The sequence below is a fragment of the Apis cerana genome, linkage group LG1, assembly GCF_029169275.1.
Source record: "Apis cerana isolate GH-2021 linkage group LG1, AcerK_1.0, whole genome shotgun sequence".
In the NCBI taxonomy this organism is placed as follows: Eukaryota; Metazoa; Arthropoda; class Insecta; order Hymenoptera; family Apidae; genus Apis; species Apis cerana.
In genome coordinates, this window is record NC_083852.1 from 10,491,540 (window position 1) to 10,506,226 (window position 14,687).

Consider the following 14,687-nt stretch of genomic DNA (forward strand, 5'->3'; position numbering starts at 1 on the left):
CCTAACCTAAATTTGATACGTGAGCAATAAATTTCGTTAAATTTCGTTAAAAGTCTCTCAAAAATAAAAATTGTAAAAATCATTGCAAATATTCAATGTATATTAGTTCATTAAATATTAATTATTTTAGCTTTTATCATTAATTCATTTTCTATATTTAATTATTTTAATTTCTTGTTTTTATTTTTTTCCATTTCGATATACAGTCTCCCGTGATGAGATTTGGTAATTGACATCATTTTCCAATTTTTTTTTTAAATCACACTTTATAATTATTTCATTAAAAATTTTCACATATTTTAAATTTAATAATGTTATATTTATATTTATATTATATATTATATTTATATTACGTAATTTAATAATATTTTATCAATAATAATCTTTGGAATGCGATGTCAAGCTATGTACAATTGTACAATTCAATTTATATCTTATCTTAAAATTTTCTTCAATTATTTTAGGTTATTCTTTATATAAATTAATATGCATGTATCAGTTAACGCTGTTTAACTTAAAGAATTCTATTTAACTTTATCTTGTTTATAAATTAAAGAAGTTAATTCTCTATCTGAAATTTCTCAAAATTTATTTATTTGTTCATTCATCAGATAATCTAACTATATATCTACTTATAAATATTATTTATTTAATTATTTATATATAAATAAATAAATTAATAAAGAAATAATTATAACAAATATAAATTAATTTCATCCAAATATTATTAATAATTATATATTTAAATAATTATAAATAATATATATTCATTTTGATTACTAAATCAAAAATAAAATATTAGACAACATATTTTAATAATTCAAATTAAAAATATATTATAAATTATTTAATAAAATTAATTTAATATAAAAGTTTTAGAATAAAAGTTATATAAAGAACTAAAATGAATAAATAACTAATAAGTAAAAAAGTAAATATACAAATATATATATTAATCCATACATAATTGAAAAAACTAATAGAGATTTCTAAAGAAACTAACAAACTAATAAATCACTAGACGAATAAATGAATAAATATATAAATAATTAAATAAATGAAGAAATAAGAAATATAAAATAATATGATACGTTAATACATACACAAATACAAAACGAAGATGCTACAAAAAATTTTACAAATAAATGGTTAGGTTGGCAAATAACTGTATCGATAAATAATCGATAATTCATGAGTTAGTGATTAATTAAATCAATTATTTAAAAAATATATGTACAGATGTCAAATAAATAATTAATATATTAAAAATTAATAATACATAAATATATTAATAATCTATTATTAATATATTTTTAATTAACATAATTAAATTATATTACGCAATATCTCGATACATGCGATTTCGATTGTAAAGTTGCCTTACGACACCAACCAATCAGAAAGCTGCTAACTAAATAGTGGTGCACAGTCTCAGTTTCTTGAGGAAAATCATCGCAATAGGACGTATTTGTGACCGGCTTCGGTGACGCAGTAAGTAATTCTATTCATATTCTGTTATCGAATTTATAATTTATTGTCGGTTTATTTAATAATCCATTATATTTTTTTTAATATTTATTAAGTTGAGATAATTAATTAACATTTCGAACTTTTTTGTACATTTTTTGTTAATCTTATGATCGAGGTTACTGGTAGTTCGTACTTCGTTGCATCGAGATTTGAATAAAAATATTGCTTCTTCTTAATATATCTTTTTTATTTATCAATTTACAATTTTTATTATATTTACATCTTTATTTGATTTTTATTTGAATACATAGTCATTCAGTTGTCGGAATAACTTCGAAATATAATTTATGGCATACACGTGGTACGTCGATTTTCAGATAACTTCGATTTTTTAAATTTTTTATTTGTTTCAATAAAGATTTACTGAAAATAGATTTTCATATTTTTTATCCATATTACATACATTAAAAGAATACATAGAAAGTCAATTTTATTCTATCAAATTAAATCATATGAGCGATACTTATTGCGTTTCCAAATTACGTTTCCTATATGTAATGTTTACGTACCTTTCGTTCAATGTTATGCTCGAGACATATAACATATTTCCACAACATAATTTTTCCAAGAAATTCGGGTGTTTGCGTTCGTGCCATACTCGACATGTTTCGACTCGTTGCCGAACATCTCCCCACTCTAATTCGCGATTCGAGAATCGGAATTACGTCGTGTCACGTCGTGTCATTGTACTTTCCATATTCATAATGATTAAAACTGCCATTCTTTTTTGAGATGTATAATTTTTTTCCTGTGTAATACGTATTTTCTTCCATAGTTATAAACTATTATTCAATCAGTACGTATTTATTGCCACATTTGATAATCTTTCTAAGATGAAATCATTCGCTTTCCGTTCGTGATTTATTTGACAATTATAGTTCAAGTTATTGTACATTATGAGTATATAAGATGAATTTTATATTTAATTATTGTTTTATCTTAATGTGGTCGATTAATTTAATAAGTTTTATACGTTTATTAGACAAAATTTATTTTTCTTTGTACAGATTATTATCTGCTTACTGATCCGACTTCAAAGGCGGGAAAAATTCCAATATGGCCGCCAACGTACTTTTTCAAAGAGAAGTTCGATCTTTTGCTTCTGAATTGTATGTATAATTTTACTTTTATTCGATCATTTTTACATGATATACTTTATCACTTGAAAATATATTTATATTTCTTCAATGAACAATCACCATGAGTATTAATATTTTTGTTTAAATAATGATTTAAGAATATATTCTATATAAAATAGTAAAATTATATCTTCTTATTAAATGAATTTTTTTTATTTTTTTTTGAATTTGAAATAATCATAATTTATTGAAAAAATGGTAATATTTTCTGAAACAAATGTTGGATGGAAAGAAGAAGAAAAATAGAAAAAATATTTCGCTTCTTTTTTTTTTTATAAATCATCCCATTATTAATATAGTTTTATTTCAGAGAATTTTTGCGATCGCGTGCAATGCGATCGGTAGATTCAGTGTTTGTTTCGTAACAGTTTTTTATTATTTTAGCTATTAGAAGCCTAATAGCTCTAATTAAATAATTATTTATTATATTCGCGAAATTAGAATCAGTGTTTGTTCGCCGATTATAAATTAGACGGACGCGTTAGTAGTTTATTATTTTTAATTTTTTATTTTTTTTTAAACAATCGTTTTCGGTAGAGAATAGAGTCAGTGCTTCTCGAGGGAAATAGGCGATCATCCATCACGCGAAGAGGTAATTATCTTTGTATATTTTTTTTCTTCAATTTCGTTTATTGGTATTTTGCGTTGATTTATGAATCGACAAATAAAAACAATATTTAGTTTTTAAAAAAATAAAATTTTTATTTTTCTATCGAAAAAAAATGAATTCTAATAGCTAGATTTTCACTTATGTTTATTACTTCAATTCTAAATCTTTATTTTTATCCATGCATCGAATTCTATAAATTGAATTTTCCTTTTGGTTTCTTCAAAATTTTGTAATCATCAATACAGTTCTTCTTATGAAAAAAAATTATATGTGATAATTTATCTTTTGTTATAGGTATCTGAAAATCTTGGTGAAAATTTTCTCTTGGACTTCAGTTTTTCAACAAATTTGTAATCGCGCGCAATGCGATTTTTAGAATCAGTGTTTGCTTCGTAATAGTATATTAATATTTTAGAGCACAATAATGTTCTAGTTAAATCTATTTACTTAATGGAAATACTTAAATTTATAATCGCGAAATTAGAATCAGTGCTTGTTCGATCGTATATTAGACGGACGCGTTAGTAGCTTTTTATTTTTATTTATTTTTTTTAAATATTCGATTTCGGTACAGGATAGAGTCAGTGTTTCGGAAGAGAATAAGGCAATCATCCATCACGCGAAGAGGTAATTATTTTTATATATTTTACTTTGTATTTAAATAAACTTTTTCAAATAACGAATGGAATGTTTAAATTATGGTTTTTCACGTTTCATTATAGTTTTCTCATCCTCGTATTTGAGGATTGACTTCACGGTGACAATCCATGGGTCACGATGGTGATAACGCAGATTCTTCGCATCGGTTGGTGAGTCGCATGCGTTTATGTTCCTCCGATTACTCAATCATGTCGTAGGATGAAAGGTCCGAATCGACACGAGTGATTGGTTGTATACGTAGATTTTTGCACGAGCACAGTGACCGCGGGTATTTATTATACCCGTGAATAGTAACAATTCTTTTTTGTGTTTTATTTATTAGACCAGGATAGAACTTCTTGCACGACGCGTTTTTAATAAAATGATACTGATAGTTAACTTTGTATTAATAGATTATTTTGATATAGTATAATATATTATAGGTATGGATATGAATGACATAAATTATTAGTTTGATAATATATAATGAAAATAATGTTGTCTTAATTATAACATTTATAACAATTATACATATACATACGAAAAATATTAATAAAAATAAATATTCGATTAAACTAAATCTCGTTTTAGTGAAGAAATCGGATGTCCTCCGATTTCGTTAAATTAAAAGTATGTAACAGTAATGCACATTAATGTCATAAGAAATTTTTAGTTTATCTTATCCTTCAATATTTAATAGTTTAATTTTTTCTAATGAACTTGATTTGAAACGTGAAAGAATTTTATTTCCATCGTACAAAAATATATACGTGCAAGAAGATATTTCGTGACAGGTAGATTTCTGAATCAAGTAACAATAAATTTTGAACATTGCTGTGTTTTGAAAATGTACTTTGATGAAGAAATCGCCTGAGGTTATTTTTATTATTATTCTAGTTAAAGTCATTTCTTATTATTAATTACCATATGCAAATTTATTACTAATCGTTATAAACAAATATTTTTTTATTCCTAAATAAAAATAATAATATGAAATTTAAATGAATTTTATAAATGAAAATTTAATATGAAATTAAAATAAATAATATGAAATTTATTAAATTTGTAAAGTAATTTTTTCAAAATTGGAAAAACAGATCTTGAATTATAAAAGATTAGTCCGTTAGATGCACTAATAAATTTTTTTAGCTCAGGATTTTCAGATTTAACCCTTTCCGTGTCCATTGTCAGGATCTCACTCACGTGCTCAGGTGCTACTTGGGTGAGAGGGAGGCGATGGGCACGATGACTGTAGTTTATAAGTTTATAACAATTTCTCAGCGACTGACGATGCATTAACGTATCGTGCACGACGTATTTTTCACATTATGTGTGTGTTGTTAGGCTGTGGAATTGCGTCGTTTCGTCTATAATTCATGCTATAATAGTATAATTTGAGATTTTAGAAATATTCACGATTAATCTTATAACAATACTTTACATACGATATTGTAATTCTTGTTTTCAAATTACGATAATAGTATGAAATTTCGTATCATTTCAGTAACTTAAACTTAATAATGCCTTTAAGCAGCATAATCATTTAGTGATAATAATTAAATTGAGATATACAAGTATTTAACGCAATGGTCGTTAGCCATCGTCAGTCGATTTCAGGAAAATGGTACGTACAGTTAGAGTATGCGAGCAGTGTGCCAAGCTCGGGTGTCGGAGGCGTCCCGGGACGCTTTCCCTAGTGTAGGCTTTTGCGCCCGAGTATTATGCGTGAGAATCGTAGAATGAGTGTGTTGGTGTGCCTGCTTTGCCATTTTTTAAATATAGGACTAGGCAGGATAGGTAGTATACTTCTCGTGTGACTGTTAATTTTAAGTAGGTAGGGCCGGGCAGGTTGTCACAGTCTCTGGTCGGGTAGGCGCGTTTTCGCGTGACAACCTGTTTCAGGAAATAAAATTTGAAAAATCGAGGGTGAAGCTGAGACGAATGTACCATTCGTCTCTGGTTTCGCTGGTCGATTTTTCGAATTCCGTGGTCGCGGTCGCGAAATTTCGAAACGAACGTTGCGCTCGAGATTAAGCACATGTACGGAGAATGATCATTGCGATCGTTGATCGTCCATGTGCATTCAGCTTTCGTGATGTAGTCTGTTTTTTTTATTTTTTTTTTTTTTTATTTGCGATTAGTGAATCTCGAGCCTAGATATAAGTTTCAGCGGGCATTGCGCCCGAAGGAGGAAGACCGAAGAGGCCTCGACAAACTGTCACGAAGAGGGGCTGCAACGAATGGCTTCTCACTTTTTGGATTTGTTTGGGGTCCAAAGAATGGGAAGTCATTGTTACTATTTTGTTACTGTGCTCGTTTTAGTAATATGTAGTAATTGTTTGTATTGTCTGGCCGATTGCATGCAGGCCCATCAGATCCAGTCATCATGGGCATCGCGATTTTTAATTAGTGTTGCGATTGATTAAGAACGGGTTGAATTAGAGTTGCGTTAAAATGAAAATCGCGTTTGCATTAGTTTTGCTTTGAAGTGAGAATTTTGTTTGATTAGAGTTGCGAATTATAAGATGTCGCGATTTTTTTGTTTTAAATTGTTTTAATTTTTTTTGTAAAATAGTTAAAATTTATATGATTTGTCATTAAATTCTTGAAATAATTAATTGTAACTTTTGATGAATAACTTTTTTTTAATTTGTCTCAGAATATCTTAGAAAATAGTGTTGCGTTGAAAAATAACCGCGTTTGTTAAATAGTGTTGCGAATATTGAATGCCCAATTCTTCTCCACTAAGATTGTGGAAGTTCCAGTTCTTAAATCACCTAAGGTAGTTGAAAACACTACATACAAGGGTGATTAATTAGGCAGTCAAGGAGAGGCTGCATTGAATTTTTCGTTATTAGTCTTGCGTATTTGAATTCGAGTGCATAAAGTATTTTTTAGTGTTGCGTTAAATAATTTGGAAATTTCTTCATTTTTTCTTTCTTTTTTTTTTTTGGTCGATTATAAATTATTATTGCAAATTAATAAAGCATTCATCGCGATTTTTTATTTTGCAAGAGATATTATTATATTAGTGTTGCGATATAAAATGAACATTCCACTCACGGTTTGTTGTCGGGTTTATATCGAGTGGAAAATATTTTTATAGCAGTAGTCCTTCTGACTACTAAATTTTTTTTTTCTTTTACAGCGTCCCCTATCATAGACTGCGTTTGTTATAGAAAATATTACTATGATATATATCCTTTCCATATCTTTGAAAGAAATGAATTTAATTTCTTTTTATTAAATTTTTTTAATAAAAATAATGGTGAATGTTCATTATAAAATTATTTTTTTATAGTTCCATAATATTTTAATTTTCTTTTTAATTATTGTACTAATCCTTTAAAAATGTTTGTTTCAGAAAACAGCTATTATATATTTCAAGAAATTGTGATTTGTGATCTATCATCAATTAATAAACAATTATATATCTTATAAAACATTACTAATTATTGATACTTTAATTTGTTCCAGGGAGTGTGAAATCAATCAACGAAAATGAATATTTCATATGGTATCTTTTCTTTTGCTTCGATTATTAACATTTTTCTATAAGAAGGGCCCTTCGATTTTAGATTAGTATATAGTCAATATATAGATATATAGGTAATACCTTTGATATGAGTAGAGAAATATACATTTAGATTTTATATAGGTAGGAAATCATATAAATCAATTACATGTGGAAAGCAATTATATTTTATAAATTTTTTATTAACTTTTATTGTCTTATTTGTTTCAGAAACTAACATCATCATTCTGATCAATAAAAAATATTTGTATTTTATGTAATCCTCTCGATTTTATTAAGATTTTTCTGAATAAAAATAAATTCCCTAAATGTTTAAATGTTTATATGTACTTTTAGATTTATATTAGGTAGGGATTAAAAATAAATGTAGGTAGGGATTGTAAAGAATAGTAGATTGGAGTTAAATAAAATGAAACTATTTTGAATTATTATTCTTTAAGGATCATATTGTGTCACATTCATAATTAAAATATTTTTAAGTTTAGTTTTATTTTAAGATTTATGAAATATTTGTATGTATAAGTTTAGTTATATAAGTAAATGGTTTGTAGAATTGCTGCTGTAGAAATATTGCTTAAAGTAGAATATATATATATTTGCATGGCATGTATAATTGTAGTAGTAGTAGTAGTAGTAGTAATAGTAGTAGTAGTTAATATTAAAAATGATCATGATGAATAAAATGAATATAATTCTGTATGGAATACATTTAATATTTTTTTAATTCTATATGTTTTGAATGTTCAGTATCATAATTTTTAATATTTTATATTTCTGTGATAATGAATGTTTAAAATATTGACACGTTCTTATCTGTAAAGTATCTGTATCTCATATAGAGTTAAATATGATCGAAGTATATTTTAATTTTTACTTTCAGGTTTAGCTTTCGCGTCGGTTTTCCTTCGAATTCCTTTTGCTGTTTGTTTTGCACAACGACTAAAGATGATGCGTTTTGCAAATCTACATGAAAAGGAAGATTTGTCTTTGTTTTTTAATTAAATTGTTACGTAAGGAGGATGGATGGAATCGTGGATAGGGTGGGTCTCCAATTCGCAGCAACCTCCACGCGGTGAGACCTGGAAAATCATTATTATTTTCTATAAAATTCTTAATCGTATTTATGATATAATTGTAAATTTTATAGTAAATAATATGAGCTAATTGGCTGCGCTCGCGATTACAACGATTATTTTTTTATACAGTTATTAATATTTATTAAGGTAATAGAAACATTTTCATTTGATTTTTAAAAATTGATATATAATCAATTAACTTATTCAGAATAAGCATCTATAATTATATAATTTGTGTAATAATAGGAATTTTTTGTTTTAATTGATAATTATAATAATTAATAGATAATAATATAGTATATATATATTATATTGTCATCTATTAATTATTATAATATATATATATATTATAATAAAATAGGAGAACATAATAAAATAAATTCTAATTTTTGGGCAATTGATATTTCAGAATCTGTCTGAATTGTTAGTATGAGTACAATACAAAATATATGATTTCTTATAAAAATAATTAAGTAATACTACATTAAATGTGAAAATTAATTCAATGCTTTTATTTTTCACAGAATATTTTATTCGTTAATCATTCATTACTCAATTAATGACATTAATGTTTTCGCCGTTACACCATTTAATTTAATTAAATAATTTCGACATATTAAAGCTCTCTACTTACACATAAAAGAAATTTATATTTATATTTCTTTGAATTTAATATGTATATTGTCTTTTTCTTTTCATATTCATAATTTTTTTTGTGTAAATTTAATTATATAATATTGAAATTATATGATACAAAAAAAATTTATTTTTTGAAAAATTTGTTAAATTTAATTTAATTTAACAAATTTTAAACACAGTCCAAATCTACATCATTTTACTTTTTATAGTACAGTATAAAATGATTTGGAATTAAAACTTATGTATAATATTTTATGTACATTCATTTGTTACACGTTCACAAATTTATTTGTTCGTTAAGTAAATTTTTTTTTCTTTATAAGTTCTTTGGCCAGTCCTTTAATGTAAAAAATAAAACTAAATTTATATTTTTCTTTTTAAATTTTTTATTTAATTTTAACATTCAATTTATTAATATATTTTCTTTATCAATTCGAAATTATGAATAATCTTTTGGATTTCTTTATTACATCAAAAAGTAAATTTTCATTTTCTATTCCATTTACAAGAATAGTAGAACTTTTATATGAGAAATTTTAAATACTTTTTTGTATTTAAAATTAATATTTAAAATTAGAAATAATTATAATAATTACAACTTTAAGAAGAGCATAATATAAATGGTACAAAATGTATAAGTAATTTATTATACAATTTCCAATCAATCAATTTCAAATTTTACACATCCAAATTAATTTATACTTCAAAAAAATTAAAAAGAAAATATATATTTTTTCTATTAGAACATTCTACTAAAAAAAAAATGATATATTTAGTGAACAGTAACAAAAACTATTTTGAAAAAATTCTTCATCATTTAGTCGTATGTCTTGCCCAGGTAGTTCTCTGTACTTCGGACATAAGATCATTTCTTGAAGGTAAACGAGCACTAGTTGTACGAGACGGTGGTGGACCAGTTGTTCTCAGAATGGTTGCTAAGTTTTTTTGTTTTTGTACATTCTTACTTGATATTTGACCGTTCGAGTTTTCTTTAGTTGCCACATGTTTTGGTGTTGTTTCTGAACGTTTACCCTGAGGTGGAGGATCTAGCACAATTGGTGGTACTTCCTCATGTAAGTTATTTCGATCCTGTTTACCCACTGTCTCATGATTGACATTCCTTTCATTTGTACAAGGTATAGGTTTTATAAATGTTGATTTAAATTCCGTATTTTCTGTGTTTCCTACATAATTATCTAACTTGTGCGTCATTATGGGCGATGAGGAAAAACTGTTTGATTGAGAAACTCTTAATGATATGGAGTTTGGAGACAATTGAGCTGAATTCTATAAATAAAAAAAATTGTATGAATTATATATATTCTATTAAACAATTCTAGTGATTTTGATATTCATTTATTAAAATTCACTTACAGTTGGTATATTATTAGGAGGGACAAGAAGACTAGGACCCATCGTGTAAGGAGATGGTGTATTATAAGGTGATCTTTGAGGTTGATATGGACTTATGTTGTGTAATCTTTCTAGAAGTTGTGCTTGAAACTGTAACTGATCTGTATTGCTGTTCCCTTGTATTCCAATTGTGCTCAGGTTTCCAGGGTAAGACAAAGAGTCTGTCGGATAAGAGCAATATGGGGATGGTGGATCCAATTCCCATGGTGAATTTTGTCCTCCTGTTCGTTGGTACTATTTGAGAAATAACAATATTAGAATGTTATTCTAAAAAGTATGTAAAAGTGAAGATGATTAAAATTACATTGATTGATTTTGAAAAATATTGAAAAATTTCATTAATTTCTTAATATTTAAATTTTTCATTAATTTAATAAAATAAATATTTTTAATTTCAAATATTAAGAAAAAAGTTTTTTATTACCTGAAATTATATTTTTCTTTTTTTAAATTTTGATGCATACTTTCTAAAGATTCAAAAATTAATAATATTACCTAGCATTTGTTGGTAGCACAAAGTCCAAAATCCCGTGCGAAGACCTGTTACATAACATCATCACACCGACGCTTAGCATAATTATTGGATTAGCGATTTAGCTTTAATGTCAGCATTAAATTGCTATCTTCCAGTCGAGCAATACAGAACGAACCGCGTTCGTTCATAAGCAATATTGTTTTCACGTGTTTCAAAGTCTAATTGCTCATACAGTTTCCTTAAAAGGATTAAAAAGTTGCTTATGAAATATTCTTTAAGTCGATTATAAACCTAATATTTGTCTCCCATAAAATACAAATAGTAAATTTGAGCAATTAATTTTGATTCTAGATATTACCATTTATAAATATGGCATACTTTAATGATAAATTTTGTTGAATTACAATTTTAGCAATTTATATTTGTATTATTTAAAAGTGAAATTTTTTTTATACAAATAACAAATAACAGATCCATTTTGATTTCAAATTCGCAATTAAATAAATGAATATTATTTATGTATCTTAATCACATTAAACGCAAAACAATATTTCAAAAAAATATAATTATGAATCATTCATGCAAAAAAAAAAGTATTAGGATATTTAATTTAAATAAGCAAATACTTTTGAGCATACATTTAGGTCTTATTCAAAAACTAGAATGATAGAACATAATGAAACTATAAACTGTAGACAAAAAAAAGAACAATCGCAGCTTTAACATATCCAAAACATTAAAAAAAAATGCATTCATATCTTATATTTGAATAATCTAAGATATTAAGGAATGTGTATCTCTTGATTCAAACTTTACATCTTACATCTTATTCTTTGATGACAAGGTGCAAAACAGAAATATATGCGTAAATTGTTTTATTAAGAAGTTCATTTTAAAAAAATGCGTCAGTACAAAAAATGTTACAGTATAAAAAAAAGAAAGAAAGAAAAACAAAAAAAAATACAAAATATAATGCTAAACGTTAATTGAAATGCAACGTTCGTTTGCTGGTTGGTTGAACAGTCATGTCAACATTCATGGTATTCGGTAGAGTGTTACCTGGCCGAGATTCGACAGATCAGGAACAGTAGTAGTCTGTTGTATTGCCGCCGAGCCTGGTAACTGAGATTGTGAGGTTACGTGGCCGCTCGAGATTCGTTCTTGTTCTCGAAGATGGCCGACCAACGCACTTATATGCTCTAGAAGCTCTTTATTTTGCATCAATAATTGATGCGTTCTAGCCTGTAGAAAAAACGGAAAATAAAACATGATATACATTTAATATCATTCGGTTTTCAATGTTTCTTTTAATTTATCTATTAACAATGAAATATTATTGCAATATATATCTAGAATTTAAGTAAAATTTGATATCTAGCAGTAGTATATTATAAAATATATCTTGTGGTATTTACTCAAGTTTATTCTTGTCAAATTTGTGTAATATTTGTTAATATAGTATCTATTTAAATATGTGTTAATATTCATCATCAATTACAGATCAAGTTTTATCATTATTATGCAAGCAAATGAATATTTACAAATATCTATCTGTCTAATTCATTCTGATTCTTCTAAAAATATTCAATTATCCTTCAACGATCAACATATCAATACATAATAATAATATCATGATATATTATTACATGATAATATAATCCAAAAAGAAATTGAATACATAATTTTATATATACAATTAATAACAACATATTTTATTTATATGTATAATAATATAAGATCTTTAATTTGTGGATTAATTTAGTAAATTTTCATAATAGAATCAGCATTAATTATGATAAAGCTAGAAATCAAATCAATTAAAATTTCATGTGTAACCTCAATGTTTGATTAAAATATTAGAAGTATATGCAATAGTATCCTATTATATTATATTAACATATTTCACTTACTTGAGCTTCGACGCGAGCTGCAGTTTCAGCAGCAAGCTGATCCTGAAGAAGTCGCGCATGGGCAACAGCGGCTCTGGTTTGTTGGCTTTGTTGCTCTAATCGTTCCCGTAACAGTTGAATCTCGTGTTTTAGAGCAGTTAATTCGCCGCCAACCAATAATCCTCCGCAATCGGAGGTCACCGTGCCCTACATTATAAGATTAATTAAACATTTATAAATGTTCAATATATTATTAAAAGGAAATGTTAAAATAAAATAGTATATTTTCAATAATCTATAATGATTATACCGATGGCGATTGTCTAATGGGCGAGGTAGACGCTGTAGTTGCTGGAACTTCATGCGACCGCAGAAGACATGGAACAGTTGTCTGTTCTGGTGCCGAATCTTCTGTATCCCCTAAGAGTGATATATCTAAAAATATTACATACATATACAGTGTATTGATTTTGATTCGTTCACACTGTTATAATTAAAATAATTAAAAAGAAAAAAATTTGGAAAAATCTTTTAATTTTATAATTTATAATATTATTATTTAAAAAAATATTGAACATATTAAGAGTGGTTAATGGGCAGATTAATGAAGAGAAATAAAAAAATTCTTTTGAAATGAATCGCTTATGATAATTCAAAAGAAATTAAGATATTAATCTTACCTTTATGGACAGAAGACGGCGATGGTTGTGATTGTACATTGGGTATTTCATCTTGATCTTCGTAAACGTCACGGTGATTCTCACCATGCTCCCTCTCTCTTTCCTTCTCTCCCCGATCCCGCTCCTCCGTGGCGTTGTTTAAACTTAATTTATGGCACACCTCGAAAGCTTGTCCTACTGTTCTGACCACCCTCATCGCTTGACTCTAACGAAATCCAACTTTTTCATTGAACGTACAAGTAAGTACAACTAATATTTAAAAGTGGCACATGCAAAAATTAGGGTGATAGTGTTTGTAAGTACTTAACTGACATCAAATTTCAAGCTTTCAATTTTAAAATTAAATTTCGAATACATACAAATTTCTAATTAATTCGAATCGTGAATCCTCATTTATATTCCAACGCAGAGCTTTTCAAATTCTTTTTATCCGAATAAAAACAATAAGAAAAAATCGATGGAAGAAAGAAGCGAGAAAAAGGAGGAAAAGAAACTAAAAGACCCGTAAATAACGGTTAGGATATCCTATAATTTATTCCACCGCGATTATTCATCGTCCCCGAAGCGATTCTTCTTTATTTTTTTTTTCCAGGTACAGGAGACAACTTTACCCTATAAACAGCGTTATTCGTAAGCGTACACCTTTACCTCGAGCTCCTCGAGGTCATCGTTCTCCTCTTCGAAAGGGTTCTCATCGAAGCTAAAATCGACGGCCGATATCGAGTGTGTTAGTTGAAGGGGAGGCAGTTTTATTTTTCGAAAAGGTTTCTTCAACTTTAGATAATTGAATATTTCAGGCTCCTTGAACGATAATTTCTTCCTGGGCTTCGGTGTGGTCTCCACGCCGGAAGGATTGGCTGGACCGGAACTAGGCGACACTGGTGCGTCAGAGTTCGTTTGCTTCGTCGAATTTTTTAACATGGTCGACACGTATTTACTCCCTGTAGATTTATTTTTTTTAACAGGAGATATATTAAATGTATATCGTGATAAAAGTTACGATGTCCGTGAAGAGTTCATTCTTTTGTCCTGCGTTGCATGGTATGTACAATACAATTTCTT

The 14,687-nt window shown here is 27.1% G+C and overlaps 1 protein-coding gene and 1 long non-coding RNA gene across 12 annotated transcripts in view; one reads left to right on the plus strand and one right to left on the minus strand.

Moving 5' to 3' along the window:
* Nucleotides 1–1,411: 1,411 nt before the first annotated feature.
* LOC133665648 (uncharacterized) lies at nt 1,412–7,904 on the plus strand. 2 transcript variants are annotated; one of them, XR_009828779.1, is made up of 4 exons: nt 1,412–1,491; nt 2,538–2,639; nt 7,283–7,576; nt 7,664–7,904. It is a non-coding gene; the product is annotated as an uncharacterized LOC133665648 (long non-coding RNA). The 2 variants fall into 2 exon arrangements; XR_009828778.1 differs by having other exon boundaries at nt 7,283–7,435.
* A 1,134-nt stretch (nt 7,905–9,038) lies between these two features.
* Nucleotides 9,039–14,687, minus strand: part of LOC108001828 (carboxyl-terminal PDZ ligand of neuronal nitric oxide synthase protein-like) — a 31,172-nt gene continuing 25,523 nt past the window's right edge. For 6 of the 10 annotated variants that reach the window (XM_062071072.1, XM_017063054.3, XM_062071078.1 and 3 more), the window contains 6 exons: nt 13,626–13,830; nt 13,256–13,380; nt 12,967–13,152; nt 12,116–12,298; nt 10,543–10,815; nt 9,039–10,455 (listed from right to left, as the gene is read on the minus strand). In XM_062071072.1, the coding sequence (XP_061927056.1) occupies nt 9,982–10,455; nt 10,543–10,815; nt 12,116–12,298; nt 12,967–13,152; nt 13,256–13,380; nt 13,626–13,830 (1,446 nt within the window). In that variant the 3' untranslated portion in view covers nt 9,039–9,981. Of the gene's footprint in view, nt 10,456–10,542; nt 10,816–12,115; nt 12,299–12,966; nt 13,153–13,255; nt 13,381–13,625; nt 13,831–14,273; nt 14,655–14,687 lie in introns of all 10 variants that reach the window. The other 4 variants (XM_017063055.3, XM_062071099.1, XM_017063057.3 and 1 more) reach the window with 2 other exon arrangements.